Raw genomic sequence first — 22,944 nt, 5'->3', positions numbered from 1 at the left:
ATAATTGAGGCAAGACAGACCCTCCGAGGTGGGGAGGAGACAGGATGGATGGGGAACTTAGTGTAGGGCAGGAGCGGGACACCCTGGCCCTGGGGAATAACGAAAGGAAGAAAGCACAGGTGGAGAGGCTGAGATGTTGACACTGGAGAGAAATTGGAAAAGTGCGCGGAAGAAACAGAGCCCTGGAACACTGCCAAGTCCGTTCCTGAAGCAGGTTTAAAGTGGGCCAGTGTCATTATGAATGATGGGCCAGATGTCCCCAGGCAGTTGGAGCTTGGAGCTTGATATCCCTGAACGCTGTCCTCACAGACTCCAAGAAAACGTCTTCAGAGAGAACGCACAGGATCTTTGACTTGCTGGGGAAAGTCTAGAGCCTGAACGAATGGAGAATCTTCCTCTTAAATCTAACTGAAGCTGTAGGAAGTTCTATGAGTAGGTGCTCGTATTTGGAAGTGTCTCTCTCTCACTATGTGTCTCTGAGTTCATATTCTCTCCCGTCTACAGGAGACACATGAGCCCCAGGCAGGGGGGAATAGATATGTGGCCCTACATAGTGGCAAACCTTTGAACTCAGTGTGTTTTTTTCTGCCAAGAGAATTGGAGTGGGGGAGGTGAGACAGAGACAGGGGTCATCAGACCTCATTCCCAATTCCCTCCCCACCACTACCTGAGCCTGGGTAAATTCATTAACCTCACCATGCCTCGTTTGTAATATAGGAGTCGTTTTGTAATATAGGAGTTCTGCTCGGCAGGACTGTCGTGAGAAATAGATAAGGAAGGAACAATAAATGATAGCACACCCCAATGTTACGGTTGAACCACTAGGCCCAGGGAGAAACCACCACTGAAGCGTTAAACCCAGGCATAAGCCAGGTGTCAGCATCCCTCAGCACGTGTCTGTCCACGATTAGATGGGGTTGGGTGTGCTTCCCATATAAAGTAGCCGCAGGCCTCTTCCAAGGGTCAGATGATGAAACAATCCCTCAGTAGACGTTTATGGAGCATTTCCCAAGAGTCGGGTGTGGTACATGTTGAGGATCAAAGGTTAATGAGACAGGCGAGGTCCCTGCCATCCCAGAGCTCTTGGCTTCAGAGGGGCAGATGGCATTAGAAGTGCCCAGCAGATGCAGAGTGTGGATGGAAGGAAAGCAGGCTGGGGGTCCTGAAGAGCCTGGTGTGAATCTCAGGGATTTGTTCATTCATTCTTTCAAGCAGTATTGGAGGGCATGCTCTGTATGTGCCAGGCATTATTCTAGGTGCTGAGGACACAGGGGTGAGCAAGATAGACAGCCCTTATCCTCTTGGAGGTGACGTTCTACCAGCTCAGAGGCTCACCAGCAAATCTAGGATCTTGGAAAGTCACAAGGTCTCGCTCAGCCTCAGTCTCGTGACAGAGTGTTGGGTGTATCAAACAGGGTGATGCCTGTGACCCTTTCGGCCGCATGAAGGCTGTCCCCAGGAACTGGTGGTGTGATGGTGCAATGTGACCCACAGTGGGGCCTGCCATCCCAAACTTGGGGATGGTCTGGCGGGGGGCGGGGGGGGTGCTTCCTTGGGGAAGTGACTTAGAAGCTGAGCCCTAGGGCAGCAATTATATGGCTGGGACAAAGGTGGAGACCACCCCCAGCTGATCGGAACCTCCTCTGACTCTCTTCTCTGCCCCTGCAGGTCTCCTCCCCATGGATGAGTGGCCCGGTACCTTGGCCAAGACCACAGCCACCTGCGGCCACACAGCAGTCGCAGCAGTCCCCCCCACCTCTGCAGATGCCCTTCCCCCTGGGGATCCGGCCAGCACCAGTGCAGAGGAGCTGGTCCCAGGGGGTTCCCAGGCCCACCATGGTCCCTCCTGCCTGTCACAAGCGGCCCATGAGCGCCGGAGGGAAGATGTTCTCCTTTGTGATGGATGGCATCCACAGGCCTCCCATCATCAAGCAAGGTATTCGCTCGCGCTTCCAGTGGTGGTTTTGGGGATGGCCTTATAGCCACGCGGGTGGGTCTCGGTTTTTGCTTATTTTTTCCGATTCTGAAAGTAGAACATAGTCAATTATGGAAACCTCGGGGATAAACAGAAAGTAAGAAAACAGTTAAAGATCCTTTGTCACCCTCACCACCCAGCACCCCCTGTTGACTTTCTGGGGCCTGACCCTCCAGACTTTGTGCTCTGCACAAATGCACACATCGGTACCCCTGTGGCGAGCGTGCAGGCGTGGGTGTGTGTCTGTGTGTGTGTGTGTGTGTGTGTGTGTGTGTGTGTATCTGAATACATAGCAGGCTGTAAACTTACAACTTTGACTCAGATGTGCAGAAATATGGGCAGCCAAAATGCCCCTCACCCACAACAGCCTTAGGAGCTTTTAAATATTTTATTACCATTTCACAGATGACAGGAGGCTGAGGCTCATTGAGGAAAATTACATCCCAGACGTGACATATTCAATCTAGTCTGATCTAACATCTTTCAGTCCGATTAAGGCTAGTTATCTCGGTGACTATCATTCACAGCCTGGTCACTTTGGGGACCAATCTTCCCAGTTTCCTTCCCTCACCCTCTTCCCCTGAAGGCTTCATGACATTTGGGGAGGGGACTTCCTATCTGTCACTATCCTCTTCGCCTCTCCGGCAGAGTAGCGAGCTTGACTTGACTTAGTCCTTGGCATGACCCCGGTTTCCTCCATGCCTGTGATGTGAAGATCCCATTCTCTGTCCTCTGGGTCCCCAGGTCTCTCTGTGGCTCCACACCCTCGCCTGGTGTCACTCACGACCATTCACCTGATCACCTCCCTCAGCCATTCAAATAATAGTTATTGTTGTGAAATATACAAACTGAGGAGTAAATGAAATGCAGTTATATTCACCACTATCATCATCATTCTCATCATCAAATGAACCCTTGTGGACCATCAACATCAAATGAAGTTGAGAAATTACTCAGCCATTTCCCCCTTTCATTTTAATATGAAAATTTTCAAACATACTGCAAAGTAAAAAGAATTTTACAGAGACCCTCCCACCTAATTCCACCATTAACATTTTGCTATACTCTCTACTGCATATCTGTCTATCCATCCCTCCATTCATTAATCCATCTTTGATGCATTTCAAAATAAATTTCACACGTCTGTAGCCTTCTTCCTAAATATTTTAGTATATACATCATTAATCAGAATTCAACAGTGTCTGTCTTTTTGATGTAAAATTAACATGTGGTGTATATGTTATCAATTGCTACATGACAGATTCTCCCAAAACTTAATGGCCCAAGGGGCTGCCTGGGTGGTTCAATTGGTTAAGCCTCTGATTCTCGATTTCGGCTCAGGTCATGATCTCACAGTTGTGAGATCGAGCCCCATGTTGGGCTCTACGCTGAGCGTGGAGCCTGCTTAAGATTCTCTCCCTCCCTCTCCCTCTACCCCTCCCCTGCTTGCACACATGCTCTCTCGCTCTCTCTCAAAAAAAAAAAAACAAAAAAAACAGAAACAAAACACTGTAGTGGCCTAAAGCAAAATAAAACAAAACAAAAAAACCCAAACTAAAACAAAAACAAAAAACCCAGACGTGGGTTTTTTATCTGATACTCTTTTTGTGGGTCAGGACTTTGGGAGCAGCTTAGCAGGGTGGCTGTAGCTCAGGGTCTCTCATAAGACTGCAGGTAAGCTGTCAGCCAGGGGCTGCAGTCATCTGAAGGTTTGACTGGGGCTGGAGAATCTGCTTCCAGGATGGCGCACTCACATAGCTATTGGCAGGAGGCCCCAGTTCCTCACCACACGGACCTATCCAGAGAACTGCTGGAATGTCCTCCTGAAATGGCAGTTGGCTCTTCCTGAAAAGGTGGCCCAAGAGAGCAAGATGGAAACCACAACATCTCTTAGGACCAAGCCTCGGAAGCCGCTATGTCATTTTTGCAATACCCTGCTGGTTACACAGGTCAGCTCTGTCTAGTGTGGATAAGACTCCCCATGGCCCTGAATACCAGGAGGCGAGACCTCCTGGCAGCCCTGTCTTGGAGACTGGCTACCACAGTCTGTCCTCTGGTCCTCAATGATTCACCACCTCTCACTTGCACAACTCCCTCACCCTCTCCCAAGCGCTCCCCCCCGCCCAGGGTCTCATCCCATTCCAGCATCAGTCTAAATTCCAGAAGCTCATCATCTAAATCAAGTCCAGGTACAGATGGAGCTCACTGGGTGTAGCTCCTTAAGCTCAGGTTCTTACATACCATTGCCAGCAATCTGAAGACTGTGAACTGAAGACATGGGTTGTCTGTCCCTCGTACACCCAACGTAGTCTGGTGGGACAGAGTTTATGGACATGCCTTCTTTTCAAAAGGGGAAAAACAAGAAACACACAGGAGTCCTTGGCCCAAAGCAATTCTGAAATCCAGCCAGGAAAAAGTTGGAAGTTCCTTTATTAGGACTTAGACCTATTCTTGCCCAGAAATGACCCTTCATGGCTCTTGCCTCTGCCCTCTGGTTCCTTGGTTCGGCCCTCTGAGTCCTCCTGCCTTTTCCATGAGAGGTATCACATTTGCAGCTGTGCAATTTTATAGTCTGCTACCTGCCTATAGATGCGTGGGGGTCATAGGCTTCTCTTGCTTTTGTGGGTCTCCATCTCCGTCAGTCCACACTGGTAGTGTTCCTTCTTGGGGTTCACCCTAGTAGGCAAAAGCCTTCTTGACACAAACCCTCCTCTGCCTTGGGCTTCTGCCGAGAATGGGAGGGACAGCCCTTCTTAGAAGCCCTGTGTTTTGCCCGAATCATTCCCTGACACGCCAGCTTGGATCTCTCTGCTTTCTTGACAAAGGATATTACAGTCTTACACTCAGCTTCATCTTTGGAGCGTGCTTTCCTGAGAGTGCCCTTGATTTGGTCTTTGCCCAACCCACATCTCACATTTCATTTGCCATCTGGAGAGGGAGGGAATTTTCAAGTCCTATCAAGTCCCAGCTCCTTGTGGTTCAACAGTCCCCCTGTTGGCCTCTCTCCCCTCCTGCAGTTCATGGTAAGTGCCAGGAAGAGGGCAGGTGGCACCTTCCAGCACTCTGCCTGGGCTCCATCACCCAGTTCATTAGGAACATCTTCTGCTTTCCGCATCACCACAGGCAATGTGTTCTAAAACTTCTTATAAGGGATCCTTATAAGATGAGAGAGAGAGAGAGACACCAGGGATGCCTGCACATGGAGGAAAGGCCATGTGAAGACACAGAATGAAGGTAGCCATCTACAAGACAAGAAGAGAGGCCTCAGGAGAAACCAACCCTGATGCCACCTTGATCTTGGACTTCAGCCTCCAGACTATGAGAAATATAATTCCACTGTTTAAGCTGCCCAGTCTGTGCCCTTTTGTTATGGCAGCTGAGCTGATGATTGCAAAGTCCATCCACTATTGGAGAGGACAATCCAAAGATGTGAATACCAGGAGATAAGAACCATTGGCGCCATCTTGGAGGCTGGCCACCACACAACGAAAAGCACCCAGTCCAAATCCTAAAGACACCCACACACTGATAATTAAGGCACCCACATGCTGTCCCTGGTGAGGACTGATAATTATCTGACAAGCACCAGGAGAGCCAGATGGCTGTGAAAATATTGAAGCAACTTCTCTCCCATTTGGCAAATAGCCACCGCTTAAAACTTCTTAAAGTGTCTCTGTTCCCCCATCCCTGCCATCCCACTGTCCCAGCCATCCCATCCCTCCTTTGGGGTTCTCCCCACTGGGACCTCCAAATGATCCAGCAACTAGAGGGTTTGTTTTGAACTGAGTTAAACCAGTTGGGTCGTACATGGCCCTTGGGGTCTCTCCTCGATAGGTATTAGGAGCCAGTAAAGACATTTGAGACGGATGACAGGAAACCACTCCAGTACCTCCCTGCCTGGGTGCAAGGAAAGCAAGTCTCAGATAAATTCGAACCCATGCAGACTTCCAGTAAACATAGCAAAGGGATGTCAAACATCATTCAGCCTATTCTGTAGGTTTGATGAAGTCTGGACTCTGTCCTTTAAGGGCTCTGACCATCACCTAGTAGAAAAGCTCATTCAAGGCCGTCATGACAGGGGCACAGAGGCATCCGGAGTTACTCCCAGAGATGGCATTAGACAGCAGAGATCTAAATCAGGACTGGGCACGGGACCCTCCCTGAGTGGGGGCACAAGGACAGGGCTCCCCAGTACTTCAGCCGACCGGCAGGCATACCTTCCTGCATCTGCCCTTTGGGAGCCTGTTTCTAACATAAAGCATACAAGGGTAATAGGCCACCCTTTTTACCAACTAAAAACCTATTTCTGGCCTCTGGTTTGCTAATTAGGAAAGCCTCCGGTGTCGCCTGCCTCTGGACTGTGGCCTGTGCAGTGTAATGCTGCCCAGCCACCCCAAGCGTGGGGACTCCTGACTGGGGCGACTGACTGCCCCTAGGCTGAAAAGTAAACAACTTGCACATATATAGCATCAAACAGAGAGTCTGCTGAATATTGAAAAACTAAGCCACAGGCCTTGTGACCATCAGTAATGTGACACAGGGGCCTCCAGAATCCGGCTGGATGTTATACTCAAAGCCTTTGCCGTAGAATTAGTGTGTGTGTGTGTGTGTGTGTGTGTGTGTGTGTATCTCACTTCTCCTGTATTCCTTTAAAAAAAAAAAAACCCAGTTATAGATGTTGGCAGGAAAGGAGAGGTCAAGTGAAGTAGGAGAACAAAAGGGAGAATGTTCCGGTCAAGTGCTTTCAGATGTGATAGCCACCAGCCACACGTGGATTGAGCTAACGTGGCTAATGTGACTGAGGAAGTATATGTTTAATTTCCACTAATTTAAATTTCAAAACCGACACCTGATTCAGTTTTTGGAAGGTTTTAAGTACGCCTGGAACATCCTGAGTATGCAAATCTGCTTCAACTGCAAGTTTTTGTGAAGCCCAAATACAGATCAAGTCTTCCCATTGAAAATTTAGCTTCCAAGTTAAGATGCACTGGATTTCAAAGACATAGTGCCCCAAAGAAACAGAGTGGAAAATGTCTCTATCTTTTTGGTCTTGATTATGTGTTGAAATGATAGTGGGCTTTTTTCTAACGTACGGGGTTAAATCTGTTATCAAAATTAATTTCATCGTTTTACCCTTCTAATGGAATTAATACCAGAAAATTTTAAATTGCCTTATATGTATAGCTCGCATTATTTTTCTATCAGACAGCACTGCACTAGACAGTTAAGTTAGGATCCAACGGCTCAGGGCCCAAGAGGGTGGGGTGGGGGGGAGTGAGCTTTGAACACAAATTTTCTAATCGTGAACTTGGTTGGGGGATGTTGGGGGGCGGAGAACAGGCAGCTGCTGGAACCAGCGAGCGGCGTTCCCCCCCAAGCCCTTCTCTTGCCCCTTATTGTGTTGGGCACGCGCCCCTCCCCCAGCCCTTCGCGCCAGGGCCTCGCGGAGTTCCCCAGGGAGGACGCCGGAAGTGCTTGACAGAGACAAGGAGCCGCCATCTTGGTGCTTTGGGCCCTGGGTGCGGGGCCTGCGCCCCCCACGCGGAATGCTGACGGGACGTGGGAGGCACGTTCCCGGGAGCGGGGTGAGCCCAGAGCACCCAGCAGGGCCCCTCCCTGTCCACAGAGCGGCAGGCCCCCACCATGGTGACAGGAAACCAAGTAAGTGGGTGGGGAGCTTGCTTTTCTCGACTCTTTCCAGGGAGACCAACTCGTCCCGGTTTGTCTGGGTCTTTCCCGGCCTTGGTGCTGAAAGTCCCGCCGTCCCAGGAAGCCCCGCAGCCCCTGGGCAACTCGGGCAGCTGGTCTCTTTACCGGTTTCATCAGGCAGCTGCTAAACCTCCGTCTTGTGACGCCTCCAATCCAGTCCTTGGCAGTCACTTGCCAAGGAGACAACGTGCGGAAGGGCTCCTCGTTGACGGGGTCTGTCACGGTGAACCAGCTCCCAAGCTCCTCGTTCACGGCCTCGTTCCCACGTTCGCCACTCCGCAGTGTGCTGGTCCTGGAACCAGACCGGCGGGGTCGGACCCGACTGCCCCCTTGCCGGATGCGTGGCCTCCGTCTCTCTGCACCTGCGCTTCTCACCCGGGGGGGGCTGAAGCAGCACCTGCCTCACTGCGTTTTTGTGAGCTCTAGCGTTTTCGTAGGCAAAGCACTGGTGCCGCAGAAGTCAACAAGCCCGCTGTCAGTTCTTGGTTATGAGCGGGCTGGGCCCTGAGCTCTTGTTACCCTGCAACGCCTTCCCGGTCCGTAAGTGCACAACAGAATTGAGACAGGCGCGGGTTCGCACGGGAGCTCGGCCTCCTTCAAGCCCCGTGAGCTTGGGCAGAGGATTTCCCTCTCTGTGCCCGTTTACACATCTGTCAGATGGCAGCAGTAAGTTCATCTCAAGGGCCACAGACTGAGACATGGTCCCCAACCTCACGGAACTTACCATTCAGTCGGGGAGACGGACGTTAGTGAGAGGATCACAGAACAACGTCTATCAAATGGTAACCGCGACAACACCCGACAGCCGAGGTGCCCGGTACCCTGTGAGCTCATAACTACAAGGACCCGACTTAGTTGGGGGATCAGGAGGGTATCCCCGGAAAGGTAGGCGACCTTTACCCCGAAGTGCAAAGGTGAGGGAACAGCATTCCAGGTGGAAGGTGAGTGCCGAGGCTGGAGTGCAAGGAGTCGGTCGGCGTGGCTGAAGAGTGAGCTCCCAGAGGAGGAACGTGGAGACCCTGTAAAAAGAGCACGGGAAGCGGTGGCCGGTGTTACCCCGGGACGGGACGTGACCCAAGGTCCAGCTACACCAGGAGGCGTCTGACTTCGGATAGGTTTGCCTCCACAGGGAGACCAGCTTGGGCACAACTGAGAAGGCTTTTGCTCCTTCCCTCTTGGAAGAGTTTTGCTTGGCCAATTTGTTTTGTTGCCTGTAAGGAACAGATAAGAAATCCAGCCCGCCCCAAGGTAGAACGAGGACACCGCCGGGATCCCAGCCCGTTCTGGTGCAGGAGCCCAGGCCCCTTTCCTTCTGCGCGGTGAGGGATACTGTGGCCGCAGCCGCTCATCCAACGCACAAGGCCATGTGCTCCTCCGGGCCTTTGACTATGTCCACTCGTGCTTCTGGAGTCCACAGACACGTTCAAGACCTGGGTGGGGCAGAAAATCACTGGCCCTGAAATGCATGAATACAAAATGCAGAATCAAAGCGAATGAATGATTAAATAAAATGCCCACAAACGTGAAGGTGTGTACTTCCTTCATTGTCAGTGTTAACATTCATTAACGTTTCGTGACCTTTGGAAACAATTGGTTCAATTTCTCACCTCACGAGAAGCCAAGAATGTGCAGCGATTGCCCAGAAGTCAGTCAGGTGGAGATTTAAAACACCACTTAAAGCCAAATGATCTCAAAAGCAGAAATCCAGAAGTCTTTTCAAAAGTTTCTACGCTGAAAAAAAATTTAATCGGTGTTCGTGTGAGTGGATTGTGTGCAGAGTGGGACCTCCACACATAATGATGCCAGGACTCCAGAAAGTCATGAAAAACCCTTGTAATATTGGGGGGCGGGGGATAAGGAAAAATCAGGAAAACCTAAACATCTATAAAATGGATCCTGGTTAAAAAAATATGTTTGGCACACTTGTATAATGGACTACAATGCCACCATTAAAAAGAACATAGTATAGGAGTGCCTGAGTGGCTCAGAGAGTTGAGCATCTGACTTTGGCTCGGGTCATGATCTCATGGGTTGTGAGTTCAAGCCCCACCTCGGGCTGGCTGTTGTCAGTGGGAGCCAGCTTCGGATCCGCTGTCCCCTCTCTCTCTCTCTGCACCTCCCTTGCTGGCGCTCACACTCTCTCTCTCTCAAAAAAATAAATAAATAAACATTTAAAAATATAATTAAAAAAACACAGTATAAAGGAATTAAAAGGCACAAACTCCTAGTTACATTAAAAAAAAGAAAAAGGAATGTGTCATAGCTATAGATAGTGACGTGGGAAGATGTTTTTGTTCATTGTAAGGTGAAAAAATGAGCTAGATAAAAATCTCTGCAATAGAAATCCATTCTTTTAAAGATATAATTGCAATAAAAAATAGCTGGCATTTAGTGCTGAATGTTAAGGTAATGCTCAGGGGTAGGAAACTTTCTCTGTAATGAGAAACTTTTTCTGTTAATATTTGAGACTTTGTGGGCTCTATGGTTTCTGTCACAGCTACTCCACTCTGCCTTCGTGGCTGGAAAGCTGCCATAGACAGTATATAAGTGAATGACTGTAGCTGTTGTTTCAATAAAACTTTATTTACAAAAACAGCTGGATGGTCAGTTTGTCCCTAGGTCCGTGGTTTGCCAGCCCCTGCTGTACATCATTACTTCATTTAATCCTCAGAGTGCCCTTTATAACAGAGACTAACATGTAAGTGATATAACCAAGGCTTGGCGAGAGTAAATGGCCTGCCCCAGGTCATCGGCTCCTACGTGGCTTAGCGGAAAGCCTAGAAAGAGACACACCAAAGCCAACCGGCCTGGTTAACACCGCGACCGGGGTGGGATGAGGCAGCTCTGTCCCTTTCTCATACTCCTGTCACGCGTGTTCGCCGTTGCTCAGTGAGCGTACGCGTCGCTTTGTAATTTTCTAGTAACGGGGGGAAAGACTATGAGGTTAGTCTGAAAATAGCCTCCCAGACCTTAGGGACCCTCACCATGTTAAGGTAACGCTCTCTGTTGATCTTGTGTGTTAGTGTGGACCAACGCTGTGGAACTGTCGGAACCGTCAGTGGCCGAAGGGATTCCCGAGGCAGGACCTTCCAGGGAGATTTATGCGGACCAGGACTCAGACCAGCAGGATAAGGTGAGGGGTCCTGTGCACCTGACGTTCAGTTAGCTCATGAATCTTCACCGTCTTCAAAAGAGATTGCACCCCCCTCACTTTACCGATGGGGGAGCTGAAGCTCAGAGAGGTTAAGTCACTTGCCCAAGGTCACGCCGTGTGAGGGGCAGAGCTGGGATTCAACCCCAGGTCGGGTTAACCTGGAAGCTGGTACTCCTGACTCCCACACGGTAGCTGCTTGGTCAGCCACGAGTGGTGGGACACGGGTGGGGAGCACACGTCTCCTGGCGGGAAGGCGTGAGCACTGATGCCGAGGCCTGAGCGAAGACGGGTTGGTTGAAGAACCAGAGAGGTTTAGAATGAAATGGGAATGCGGGCCAGAACCGGTGAATTCAAGCCACCCTGGGAAGGAGCCAGGTTGATGTCTCCCTGCATAGACATAACCCTGAAATTATCCTGAAAGAGGCAGTCCTGCATTATCTTGCTTTCCCGGGCCTGAGCCTGCAGCAATTTTCCAAGTTTGTGAGGAGCAGAACCACTTGGGGTCCTGGTTAGGCGTGGGAATCTGTGACGTCAAGTGGCAGGTGTCCGGGGACCAGACTTTGGAAGCGTTGCAGAGAGGCAAGAAGCCAGGCTCAGATGCTGTCACCAATTCTCTATTGCTGTGTACGAGCCACAACAAAACTTAGTGGCTTAAAACAGTAATGTATTGGGCTCCTGGGCTGGTCTCCCTGAGACCCTTGATCTCATGGTCGTGAGTTCAAGCGCCATGTTGGGTGTGGAGCCTACTCAAACCACCCCTCCCCCCGCCACACACACACGCACACGCACACACACACCAGAAAAAACCAGCAGTTTGTTACTTCCCAGCATCTACAGGTTGACCTGGAATGTTCTTCGGCTGGTGTCCCCTGGCTTCGCTCATGCCACTGTAGTCAGCCAGCCCTTGGCCCAGCCAGTGGTCTGGGATGGCCTCTTCTCCACGTTCGGGACCTCAGCCAGCACGCCTGGCAGACTGGGCATCTCTCTGCACATGGTTTAGTATCCGGGGCTCCTTTACAGCAGGGCAGCCCCGGGCTTCCCGGAGGGACAGAACAGAAGCTCTACGGCCTTTTAAGAACTTGCCTGAAGATCGCTCTCCCATCTTTTCGGCCACATTCCCTTGGTCAAAGCAAGACACGGGCCCAGCCCTCATTCGGGGCAGTAGATTCTGCTGCTTTGCTGGCAGAAGCTGCAAAGCATCTGTAGCCGGTTTTCAATCCATCCCAGTTTTATGCTGGAAATATTATGCAACCAGATTTATAATGTTTTCTATTTATAAGCCATTTACGCCCTGACTTCCCAGAACTCCTTCAAATGAAAGTGCCAATAAACAAATCAGCTGAAGCAACCAAAACAAAACAAAACAAAACAAAAAGCATTTATTGCCTCATCTTCTTGAAAACTTAAAAGCCTACCAGTTTCAGGCATGGCTAGATGTACAGGAGCTTAAGTAAGATCACCAGAACATTCCCTACTACCGATCTCTCCCTTCTGTTTCCCTCGGAGTTTGGCTTTCTAACGGCACGCTGGCTTCATGTATTGGAAAAGACCAACTCAGGCAAACAAGCCTCTAAGTTTAAAGCTCGTGATCCAAGAGGAGGCAAGATGCTCTCCCTCGGTAACAGATGCGCCAAGTCTCTGAGAAAGCCCTGATTGGCCAGCTTGGGTCACGTGCACATGGGAGGCGGGACAGGAAGGAGCCGGGCACATGATTGACGGCCCTACCAAGACCACAGGGAAGGGGGCGTGTTTTCTCAAGGAAGGGGGGGGCGGTTCTCACGGGGGGAGGGGGGTCTTGTTCTCAAAGAAAGGCAGAGGCTGCATGTGTACACCACACCCTGCAGGCTTCTTGGTGCTCCAGAGCCCAGCACAGGGCCTGGCGCGTAGTAGCTGCTCAATAAATGTTTGTTGCATAAACGATAAGCGCCCGGCTGACCTTAATTGGGTGGAACAGACGCGGCTGCCCAGGTGTTTCATGCCATCCCTTGAAACTTCGCTGCAACCATTTGCAGGGATTCAGAGAAAGGCCCTTGGCAGCAACTGGCAATGTCAGAGAGGCTTCCTCAAGTCGGAAACCCTGTCCTTCCTTGGGCCAGGGAGCTGGCAGGGCGTGAGGCTGACTGGGTAGCGAGGTCCCCAGGAAATGAGCTGGCCTACAAAAAAGCCGTTTCCCCTCTTCCGACCAATGGAAAATGGCGGGAAGAGCAGGGCCTATTTAAAAGCAGAAATTCTGCAGCTCCATTTGCAAATACACCTGAGGACTTGTTTTTCAGATTTTCTGACGCTGTCTTGATGACTTCTGGTGAGAAGTTTGGGGCTTATTTTCTTTTCCTTTGGGGGAAAAGCCTAACACATTCTTTGGCTGCAGAGTCTTCTCTTTCGGAGACGTGGAGAACTGGGGCAATTACACCTGGGGGTAAAGTCAGCTGGCAGTTGTTCCCCCGCCCCCCACCCCCCGACCCCAAGTTTACACGAGCCCACACAGATAAGTCACCACTCCTGTCTCGTTTACTTTACAGGCTCGGTTACCTGGAGTACATTTCTCCGTGAATAACGCAAAGAGGCAGGATGTACCAGAAGGGAGGAGAGGAGAAAGAAATATTTCAGGACGTATTCAATTTTTTAAGTTAAAAAATAGCCCTCATTATAGGCAGCGTGTGGTCAAATAGAATGTCATTTTCCTAACGACCTTTCCTAGGTCCCCACCGTGCTAGGCTGAATATTGTAAACAAAAATATTAGAACTAAAGTCTCTAGCAACAAAAGCTCCCGTGTGGGGTGCTGGTTCTCAACACGAAAGTATAATTGTATGAGAAAGGAAATTTTCAGTGCCTGTGAGGTATAAACATCTATTACAGGAGTCTGTATACAGGTGTATCATTTTCACCAAACTCTTGTCTCTGTGAGGTTTTCCACGTTATGAGGATGACTTTGAAAGTCTGCTTTTCCCCTCCCCGCGTGTCCTCACCTTCCCAAAAGAATTACACTGCGTTTTTCCTACATTTTTTTTAAAGATTTTTTTTTTTAATTTTTTTACATTGATTTATTTTTGAGAAACAGAGTGAGACTAAGCGTGAGCAGGGGACGGGCAGAGAGAGAAGGAGACACAGAATCTGAAGCAGGCTCCAGGCTCTGAGCAAGCGGTTAGCACAGAGCCTGATGCGGGGCTCAAACTCACAAACTGTGAGGTCATGACCTGAGCCGAAGTTGGACGCTCAACCGACTGAGCCACCCAGGCGCCCCCCCTACATTTTTTTTTTAAATGGGCTCAGCCTTGCACCCGGACCCACACCTAGTAAACTCCCCATCTGGCCTCCACCCAGGATGAAATCATTCTGCTGCTGGGGAAAGAAATCAGCCGTCTCTCGGATTTTGAACTTGAATCCAAATACAAAGACGTCGTGATAGCGAACCTGCAGAGCCAAGTGGCCAACCTGAGTCAGAGGCTGTCGGAGAAAACCTCCCCCAGGCAGAAGGAGAGGGGCACCTCACAGAACTTCCAGGTTTTGGATGAAGACATCGATGCCAAACAGAGAGAGATCGAGAGCTTGAAAAGCCAGGTAGGACTCAGTGACAAGTTGGTGAAGGCCTTAGAATGGGGACACAGGGCGACAGCTCCTGGGTAGAGCCGGGGAGCACGAGGGGAGCCACGCGGATAGACACGAAAGGGGTAGTCCCCGTAGCGTGGTGGCTATGAGCACGAATCCCAGGAATCGGGGGCCCGGCGCACATAGCCCAGTAGAACCGTGTTAACTTTGTTAAGCGCCTGTAGCGTGCAGGCACCCGGCACGAGTGCCGTAGATCCGTTGGCTTATTTAAATCGCACCGTCCTCTGACATGTACCATTCTACGGAGGAGGAGACTGAGGCCGGCTCAGAGACCACGGGGCGCTTGTTCCGTTTGCCCAGTAAGTTAGGAGCAGTGGGTGTGTGCCGAATGCGGGTCCGCCCCTTCGGAGACCGCACGCTTTCACTGCGCTTCCTGTTTCTACCCAGATCTTTTGCTTCAGTGACTGGCCCTCACATCCACCCAGCCCCAGCCAGAAAGAGCTGTGGGCAGTCAGCTAGACGGGGGGGGGGGGGGGGGGGGGGGGGGGGGAGGAGGAGGAGGAGGAGGAGGAGGAGGAGGAATCATCCCCAGTCTTCCAAACACCAAAGCCTTCGCCCAACCCCGAAGGCACTTGCTGGCTCACTTGCAGGCAATGCCATCAGACAGAAATTCTCCACCCGGAATTTCCGCACTGTCCAGGATAGTCACATTCTTTTCTCTTGAGACAAGCTAGGTTCCCCCCGCCCCGCCCCCCCCCCCCCCCCAGATTTCTTCAAGTACTTTAAAATTGGCCATTGACCTGGTACATAAATTATGTGTCAATAAAGTTGGTTTAAATTAAAAAAAAATTGGCCACTGATGAATTGTGGTCTCCGTGCATAATGTTGCCTAGACCTAGTCATGCCTGGGGCCTCTTTTCTCTGCTTGCCTGTTCACGGCCTTTCCCTCTGGGACCAATTCAAGGTGCGTGGCCTCGATCCTAGAAACGGTGCCCTAGAAAAGGACTGAGGTCGTGCGTGGTGAACCTAGGAGATCCTACCAGGAGACTATAAGCTCCGTGAGGGCAGAGAGTGAGCCCAGTTACCTTCTAGGGCTCTGTTAGGACCCCGTCTGTTCATTCATTCATTCATTCATTCCATCAATCATCCACCCGTCCATTCACTCACATAAGATTTTTTGGGTGACTGCCTTGTGCCCTGCCCTCTTCTGGGCTCTGGGAATTTGGCAGAGAATGAGGCAGGTATGACCTCGGCCTTCCCTTGGTTGTGTTCCCAAGAGGGATCCTAAATAAATAAATAAATACATAACATAAATAAATAAATATATTTAAATTTATTTAAATGAACAAATGACTCCTCAGACGTGTTTTAGGAAAACCAATGAAAGCAGCAGATTCTATAGGATTTCCTACTTGACGGCCGCCTTCAGGGTAGCCGACTCCTGAATGAGCATCTTCTTTGCTTAATCTAAACCCAATTTTGCTGTTGGACAGAGTAATTTCCCTTTCAGTTATTCTCCCATTTCAGAGATTTCCTGAGTGCAGGTGGCATGTCTTGCCCAGATCCATGGACAAGGGGTGAATTAATTCCCATACAATTTTTTTTTTTTTTTAGTCAAACATATTTGACAGATAACATCACGTAATCCTCTCCTATCTCTGAGTGTGTTCAAAGTGGCTAGTGAGATCTGGAAACAAGTTTCTCACGAAGAAAGCGTCTAGAAAGAATTACACCAACCCATCATCCTGTTGCTTCCCCGCCCCCCACCCCTTAATCTTTACTGGCAACCGAAAGAGAATATTTTGTAACAAGGCGTATCTGAATTGGAGGCTTCGGTGGGTTCGAACCCGAATCAAGTTCTATCGGCTCACGTTGTAGTTTCTTAAATGTTCTACCACCTGCAGAACATTCAGCCAGAAGTAGAAGCCGCATGGGCAGGTCGGTTTATTGTTCGGATTGCTGGGTGCTCCCTGGTCCCCCCGAAAGTGGGTGCATCATGGCCTGCTCTAAAGGGTCTCCCATCCACTGCTGTATCACTAGAAAATACTTGCCTCTGCGTGCCCTTGAACGCCTGTGCTCATTAGCAGGCAAATTACTCTCCCGAAGCTCTCCTCCTAACACTATTAGCTTTCTTATGACTCACTGCCCATCTTATTACACAGGAGAGCAGACATGAAACTTCTTGGGATGTGTGCCCGTTACAGACAATATGGGTACTCATTTTGGTAGGGAAAGAAACAAAGACGTTTGGAGCCTGGAGTTTTCTCGAAATCTGGACTCTTACAAACCCTGATGCGTAGTTTGAATTCCATTGTATCTGTCAGAAGCAGGAGCACTGGCATCTTTGGGCAGGAGGGCATGTGGTTTCCCCATCCCTTCTGGAAGTTTGTCTCTTTGTGCTGTGCCTCTGGTGTCATGCAAATAAAAGCATGGAGCTGAGGAGGGCTAGAAAGACACTCTTAAAAATTATTCCAAGTACCTTTTATGGGAAAGTTACATCCCCCCCGCCCTGCCGAGAACAGTACGAGGTGAAAGAAATGTTTTCACTCAGAGTTTCACAAGCACAAACATGCAAAAGTATAGCCTTGGGGAGCACGGGGGACAGTCATCTGTGTCCCCACCACCTTCTAGCGAATGCCCCCTCTCCAGTGTCTCCGATACCCCGGGGAAAAAGAAAGTGTAACTGCCCCAATTGTCATAGAACCTGAATAATGATGGTTCATGAAATGAGCCAGAAAACTCGTGAAGCCTTGATGCTCCTGTTAATTTTACCAGTCACAATGCCAAGTCTCAGGGACAGAAACCCAGAACGAGGACTGTGAGCGCCACCTAGTGGCAAGGCCCCCCTGCGCCCTCAACTTGCATTACCTGAGTGCGTCCCACCACCCCCCGCCCCCCATCATTTTTTACGCTTCACCTACAGCAGGATAAGCGTGTTAACAGGAATCACGGCACTTCTGCCTAACGGTCACACTGGCGTTGAAGTGAGCTGCGGCAGGGCTTACAAATGCCCGTGAAAATACTGCCAACCTACCTTCCCCCCCACCCCCCCCGACAGACTTGAGAAGCCGCAGGTAAAACACACCTGGTGAGGTCAGAGGGTAGTCACGGCTCTAACCCGTATGCCGTGTGCCAGGCGTGATCCGAGCACTTGTCCATGCCCTAACTTATGAAAATCCCTTTACCCATCCTGTGCGGTTGGGACCGCCATCACCCCACGTACAGAGTGAATCAGTGAGACAGAATCCGGTGTCCTCCCTGGATTCGTCAGCCTGTAAACAGAAGTTGAGGGCTCCCGGGTCCACGCTGTGCTCTATGCTGGTTCCTAGAGCCATCCAGCAAGCTGGAAAGAGCTAGAACTGGGCGCCTAGACACTAGTTGAATCCTAACTCCGCTCCTGCCTAGCCATGTGATCCCGAGCAGGTGGCCTCATCTCTGCGAGACTCTGTCTGCTCACTGGGAGAAAATGGGAGCATTGACGGGAACCTCGGCCTTCGGCGGCGCTGTGAGGAGCTGTCGAAGTGTCGTCTGTGAAAAGGCTTTGTGAGCTCCGAGCGTTCCACGAGATACGAGCTACTGTTGTTATCTTTTGAGTGAATTACTTCCGTAACCTGCTTCCCTTTCACGAACTTTGCTCTGCCATCCAGTCAGTGCCGGACGATCTGGAACCAACACTTGGTCTGTTTATGGCTGAGAGTCCAAAGGTGGTCGCGGGGTGTCTGAGGGATCAGGTATCCCCGGTGACAGCTGCTCCTGAGCCACTTTCTGGGCACAAAGATAAGGTTCACGTTTTCGTCACATAGGACACGGTGATCACTGAAGGAACAGGCCCTCTCCCGTTCGAAGTCCAAAGCACGGCTTTCCCGACACCCCCACCAGAGATCAGTCCAAATCTGTTGCCCAACTGCGGAGAAGTACCAGCAGATCCAGCAGACCTGGGCAAGCCCCCTCTGACTGTGTGTCGCCTCCTCCCACAGATCAGTGCCCTGCAGAAAGGCTACAACCAGGTGCTCTGCCAGACCCTGTCCGAGAGGAACTCAGAAATCACATCCCTGAAGCACGAGGGCGAGAACCTGAGGAAGGACAATGCCGTCACCTCAGGTGAGCGCTCTCCGACCTGGGCCTGAGAGCTGATGCCCTCCCCCTCCTTCCCAGGCCACGGCAGACATCGCCAGCTCACCACCGAGCCGCTGCTCCCTGATCTGGGGCACAGCCTCAGACACCCTCTCAGTGGCCTGTGTCAGTGAGTTCGAGCGCACCCTCGAGAGGGGGGTTTTGCCATCCAGTTTCTAGGGCAGGGCCCGGTAATTATTTGAGCCAAGGTTATCTCTTAGCTGTGTCTGCTGAGCGTCGGCCTCGGCCAGCTGGCCTTCGACGCAAGCCCAAATGTGGACAAAGTGGGGTCACCACGTTAGGGCACCCATCATCTCAGCCATTTCACGCCAGTGCACTCAGGCCCCCGTGAAAATATTTTCTAATTGGCCCACAGAGGTGGTTCTGTGCTAAAAGCCTTAGGGTGGGAACCAACACACTGTCCAGGGACGGCTGTTTCTTAGCCTGGATCCCTTCGTTCATTCAGCATGTTTATAGAGCACCTACTAGGTGTCAGGCCCTGTTCTAGGCACTGGGGAGAGAGAGCCCTGAGCACACCCTCCCTGTACTCATCGGGTTCACACTGGGGAGTGAGTGACAGACGCTGAAAGTAGGTACATAAACGAGCCCATTTCAGAGAAAACTGGGCAGTGTGGCAGCCACATGCTTCGGGGGCTGAAGCAAAGGGAGAATAGCTCAGTGGGTAGGCAAGGACGGGTCTTTGAAGAGGCGAAAAGGAAGAGCAGTCAGGAAGCCAGAGGGAACAGTGTTCCTGGTAGGGAGATCACAAGTGCAAAGGGCCTGTGGCCATGTGAGAGGAGCTGAAGGTGAGTGTGGCTGGAGTCCAGGGAACAGGGGAGTGGGGAGGGCAGGGTCAGAGAGGGAGGCAGGGAGGAGGGAATAGATCCTGAGGAGGAGTCTGGGTTTTATTCTAAGGGTGATGGGAAGCCACTGGGATTTTTAGAGAGAAATCACACGCCCAGAGACCTGGAGAGGATGAAGCCATGAACAGAGGAAGGGGGTGGGGGGTGGAGGAGCGAAGCAGGTGACTGGGGAGCAGGCAGTGAGCCTGGGTTGGGCGTATTGCTCTCACAGTGCCCGGTACACAGCAGGAGACACGGCCATAGCTGTAAAAGCCAAGCTCAGCGCTGAGCCACGGCGAATCGCCATCTATCTCTATGTGAACTTGTAGGCCGCGCACCGGGGCAGCCTGACCGCCGGCTTTTCCTCCGTCTCACTCTGCAGTTTACCACCCCTACCTGCACCCCACCCCCCGACTTGCCAAGCCTTTTTACGCTCTTCCCTGATGGACAACACCCTCGGATATTTGCTGAGCACTTTCTACAGGCCGGGTGCCGCTCTGGGCACCAGGAACATAACACGCCGGGCCCCTGCCTCCCTCCCCGACACCCGCCTGTCAGGTCTCATCCATGCTTCAGGCCTCTCTTGGATACCACTTTCTCCACTCAGGGACTGGACAGACCCGGGTTGGGGTAACACTGGGGGTGGGCTGGACCCACTCAACGTGCGGTCCCCAGACCAGCCGCATCAGCACGCCCTGGGTCCTCGTGAGGACCACAGAGTTTCAGACCCAGCCCAGGCCTCCTGAACTGGAATCTGCCCTTCGGTGAGACCCAGATGTGTCCTGCCCACATTTAAGTTTGAGAAGCACCGGGCTGGGCTCTGCTGAGCCTCGGGGGCTTACAACAGACGGGCTCATGTCTTGTTTCCGTCTGGGGTCCATCATGGGTTAGCAGGGGCCTGGCCCGTGCTGTAGCCCCTCAGGGACCAGGCTGACACAGGCCATCACAGCACCTGCTTCCGCGATGAGAGAGGCAAGAAAAACGTACAGGGCAGATGGGATAGCAGGGACTGGATTGGCTCTCCTGCCTGAAACAACCACAAAAAGAAAAAAGGCATCTGAAACGATTATTTCCACGTGACAGTGATCCAGGGGAGAGGGAACAAAGCAGACGATCGCCCCAGCTTACTGCCTGCAGACGGGCTCCAGACCACAGTATGGGAAGGAGAACCCAGGCACAGCCCAGTGGGCCCCCAGGTTGAGAGGACGGCATTGGAGAGGCCCACGCGGCCACAGTTTGCTGGGCAGAGTGCCCGGGAGGAGCGGCTGTGCGGAGAGACCGCGCCCGGTGACCTTTAGAGGGTCCCCCGCCCCCCGCCAGTCTTCAGCTGAGTACTGAGAAGCACACACGCGCGGACAGGGAAAGAGGACCCAACCGATGCAGAGGGAACAATCGCAAAGCTCACACAGGCCTGGAATGGTTCACTGTCCCAGCATCCGGAACAGAGAGGCTTCCTGATACACACCGTATCTGGTAGAGACTCAAACAGGGGTTGCCTCGCTTTCCTTTCGGGGCCGCGGCTGCAGCCATGAGCGTGCCCAGGCTTCGAAAGAGGCTTGCCTCCCGGGTCCTCCGCTGTGGCACAAAGGAGGTCTGGTTGGATCCCGGTGAGACACATGAAACCGCCAATGCCAGCTCCCATCAGCAGATCCGGAAACTGATCAAAGATGGGCTGATCATCCAGAAGCCTGTGACTGTCCGTTCCGGGGTTCGATGCCGGAAAAACACTTCGGCCCGCCAGAAGGGCAGGCATACGCACACTGGTGAGAGAAAAGGTACCGCCAGTGCTCGAATGCCTGAGACGTGACCTGGATGGGGAGGACGAGGATTCCGTGTCGGCTGCTCAGAAGATACCGTGAATCTAAGGAGATTGCCCGCCACACGTGTCTCACAGCCCGTACCTGAAAGTGAAGGGTAATGTGTTCAGAAACAGGCAGACTCTCACGGAGCACATCCAGAAGCTGGAGGGAGGCAAGGCTCGCAAGAAGCTCCTGGCTCACCCCGCGGAGGCCCACAGATCTAAGACCAAGGAAGCCCACAAGGGGCCTTGAAGACTGGCTCCAGGCCAAAGAGGAGGAAATCACCAAGACTCTGTCCAAGGAGGAAGAGGAAGAGACCAAGAAAGAAGCCCCTCTCTGTCGTCTGTACATTGTGGCTTCAGCAACAACACAGATCAATTATTCAATAAAACAAGCCTTTATCTGCAACAAAAAAAGAAAAGAAAAGAAAAGAAAAAGAAAACCAAAACGTGTTGCGTCAGTTGTAAGGCCAAGTTACATCCCGATGAAAGTTCTGGTCCCTCCTCACAAAGCATGAAGGCAAGTCCCAAAGGGACCAACCTGTTTTCAGAGTAGCTTCACTGTGTCCTGTGACAGAGCCTATTGTTGAAAGGAAATTCTGGAACACATTGTTCCTTATTTCACGTACCTTCTTGATTGTTACCTACCGACAAAATTGGGCATAATCGGAAAAGAACCATGTGAGATAATCCAACCCCACAGCACCCCTGCCCTCTTCTTTCCACTTGTCCTCAATACGAGAGCCCAGTAATGTATGAGTTACCTACTGCTACGTAACCGCTTATCCCAAAATGTAGTGGCCGAAACAACAACCATTATTTAGTGTCTCATCCAGCGTCTGGAGCTCAGGAATCTGGGGGTGACTTGGTTCTCAGGGTCTCCCATGAGGTGCAGTCAAGATGTTGGCTGGGGCAACTGTCCCATCATCATCTAAAGCCCCAACAGGAGCCAGAGGATCTGCTTCCAGAATGGCTCGCCCGTGTGGCTGTTAGTTGGAAGCCTCCACTCCCCACAACGTGGGCCTCTCCCTTGGTGGCTTGAGTGTCCCCACAACATGGCGGTGGGCTTCCCCCGCTAAGTGAGTGATCCAACAGAGAGCAAAGGGGAAGCTGAAAAGTCCTTTATGACCCACCTAGGAAGTCCCATCTTTTCCGTAATATCATTACTGATTAAACACATCAGCCCTACCCGTGGTGGGAGGGTGCTGTGCAAGGGCCTGATCTGGGAGGCGGGGATCACTGGGGCCATTTTAGGAGCTGGCTACCACAAAAAGTAATAGGCGCCACCATGTGGCAAACACTGTGAGTTAGCCACTCTCCTGTGTTCTCTATGTGTTTTTAAAGCCTCATAATCACTCTGGGGGGGAGATACAGTGAAAGGTACTCGTAAGGAAAGTAACAGGTCCAAGAACGCTAAGCGGTAGAAACAGGTTCCCAAGTCCGGCGAGCGCGAATCCCTCCACTGACAGCCTCCTTCTGCCACAAGCCTTTTTGTGGCTCTGGTGAAAAGCTCCTGGTGCTCCCCTGTTCTGGGCCTTTGGTCCCGAGGTATGTTCCCCATGGCGCGTCCTCTCCTGCCGAACCTGAGCCCACAGGGGCCCCGAAAGGCTTTCCGTCTCGCGGCGACACTCGCCGACTTCTTGTTCCCCCCGAGGTCTTAAACAAACCCCGTTCAGCTCACTTCAGTGTTATCCCTGTCCCAGCTCCGGGAGCCTGGACACATCCTCCTCGGGTGTAGACGAGCACCAAGTGTGGCCGGGGCTCGGAAGGAGCTCGGCCACGAGTTGGCTGAGAGCTGTGCTGACA

General features: G+C 51.6%; 1 protein-coding gene and 1 pseudogene across 6 annotated transcripts in view; both read left to right on the top strand.

Annotated features, from left to right (window-relative positions):
- Positions 1-22,944, top strand: part of FHAD1 (forkhead associated phosphopeptide binding domain 1) — a 120,078-nt gene that overhangs the window by 27,069 nt on the left and 70,065 nt on the right. For 3 of the 6 annotated variants that reach the window (XM_053898934.1, XM_053898933.1, XM_019461460.2), the window contains exons 4-7: positions 1,669-1,990; positions 10,708-10,817; positions 14,161-14,397; positions 18,363-18,486. In XM_053898934.1, coding sequence (XP_053754909.1) covers positions 1,669-1,990; positions 10,708-10,817; positions 14,161-14,397; positions 18,363-18,486 — 793 coding nt within the window. Of the gene's footprint in view, positions 1-1,668; positions 1,991-7,506; positions 7,637-10,707; positions 10,818-14,160; positions 14,398-18,362; positions 18,487-22,944 lie in introns of those variants that run through there. The other 3 variants (XM_019461458.2, XM_053898935.1, XM_019461462.2) reach the window with 2 other exon arrangements.
- Positions 19,458-22,799, top strand: LOC128772992 (60S ribosomal protein L19-like; annotated as a pseudogene).

This window comes from Panthera pardus, unplaced genomic scaffold (genome assembly GCF_024362965.1).
Source record: "Panthera pardus isolate Hobbes unplaced genomic scaffold, ASM2436296v1 HiC_scaffold_11, whole genome shotgun sequence".
Lineage (NCBI taxonomy): Eukaryota > Metazoa > Chordata > Mammalia > Carnivora > Felidae > Panthera > Panthera pardus.
This window is presented reverse-complemented; position numbering and strand designations above follow the sequence as displayed.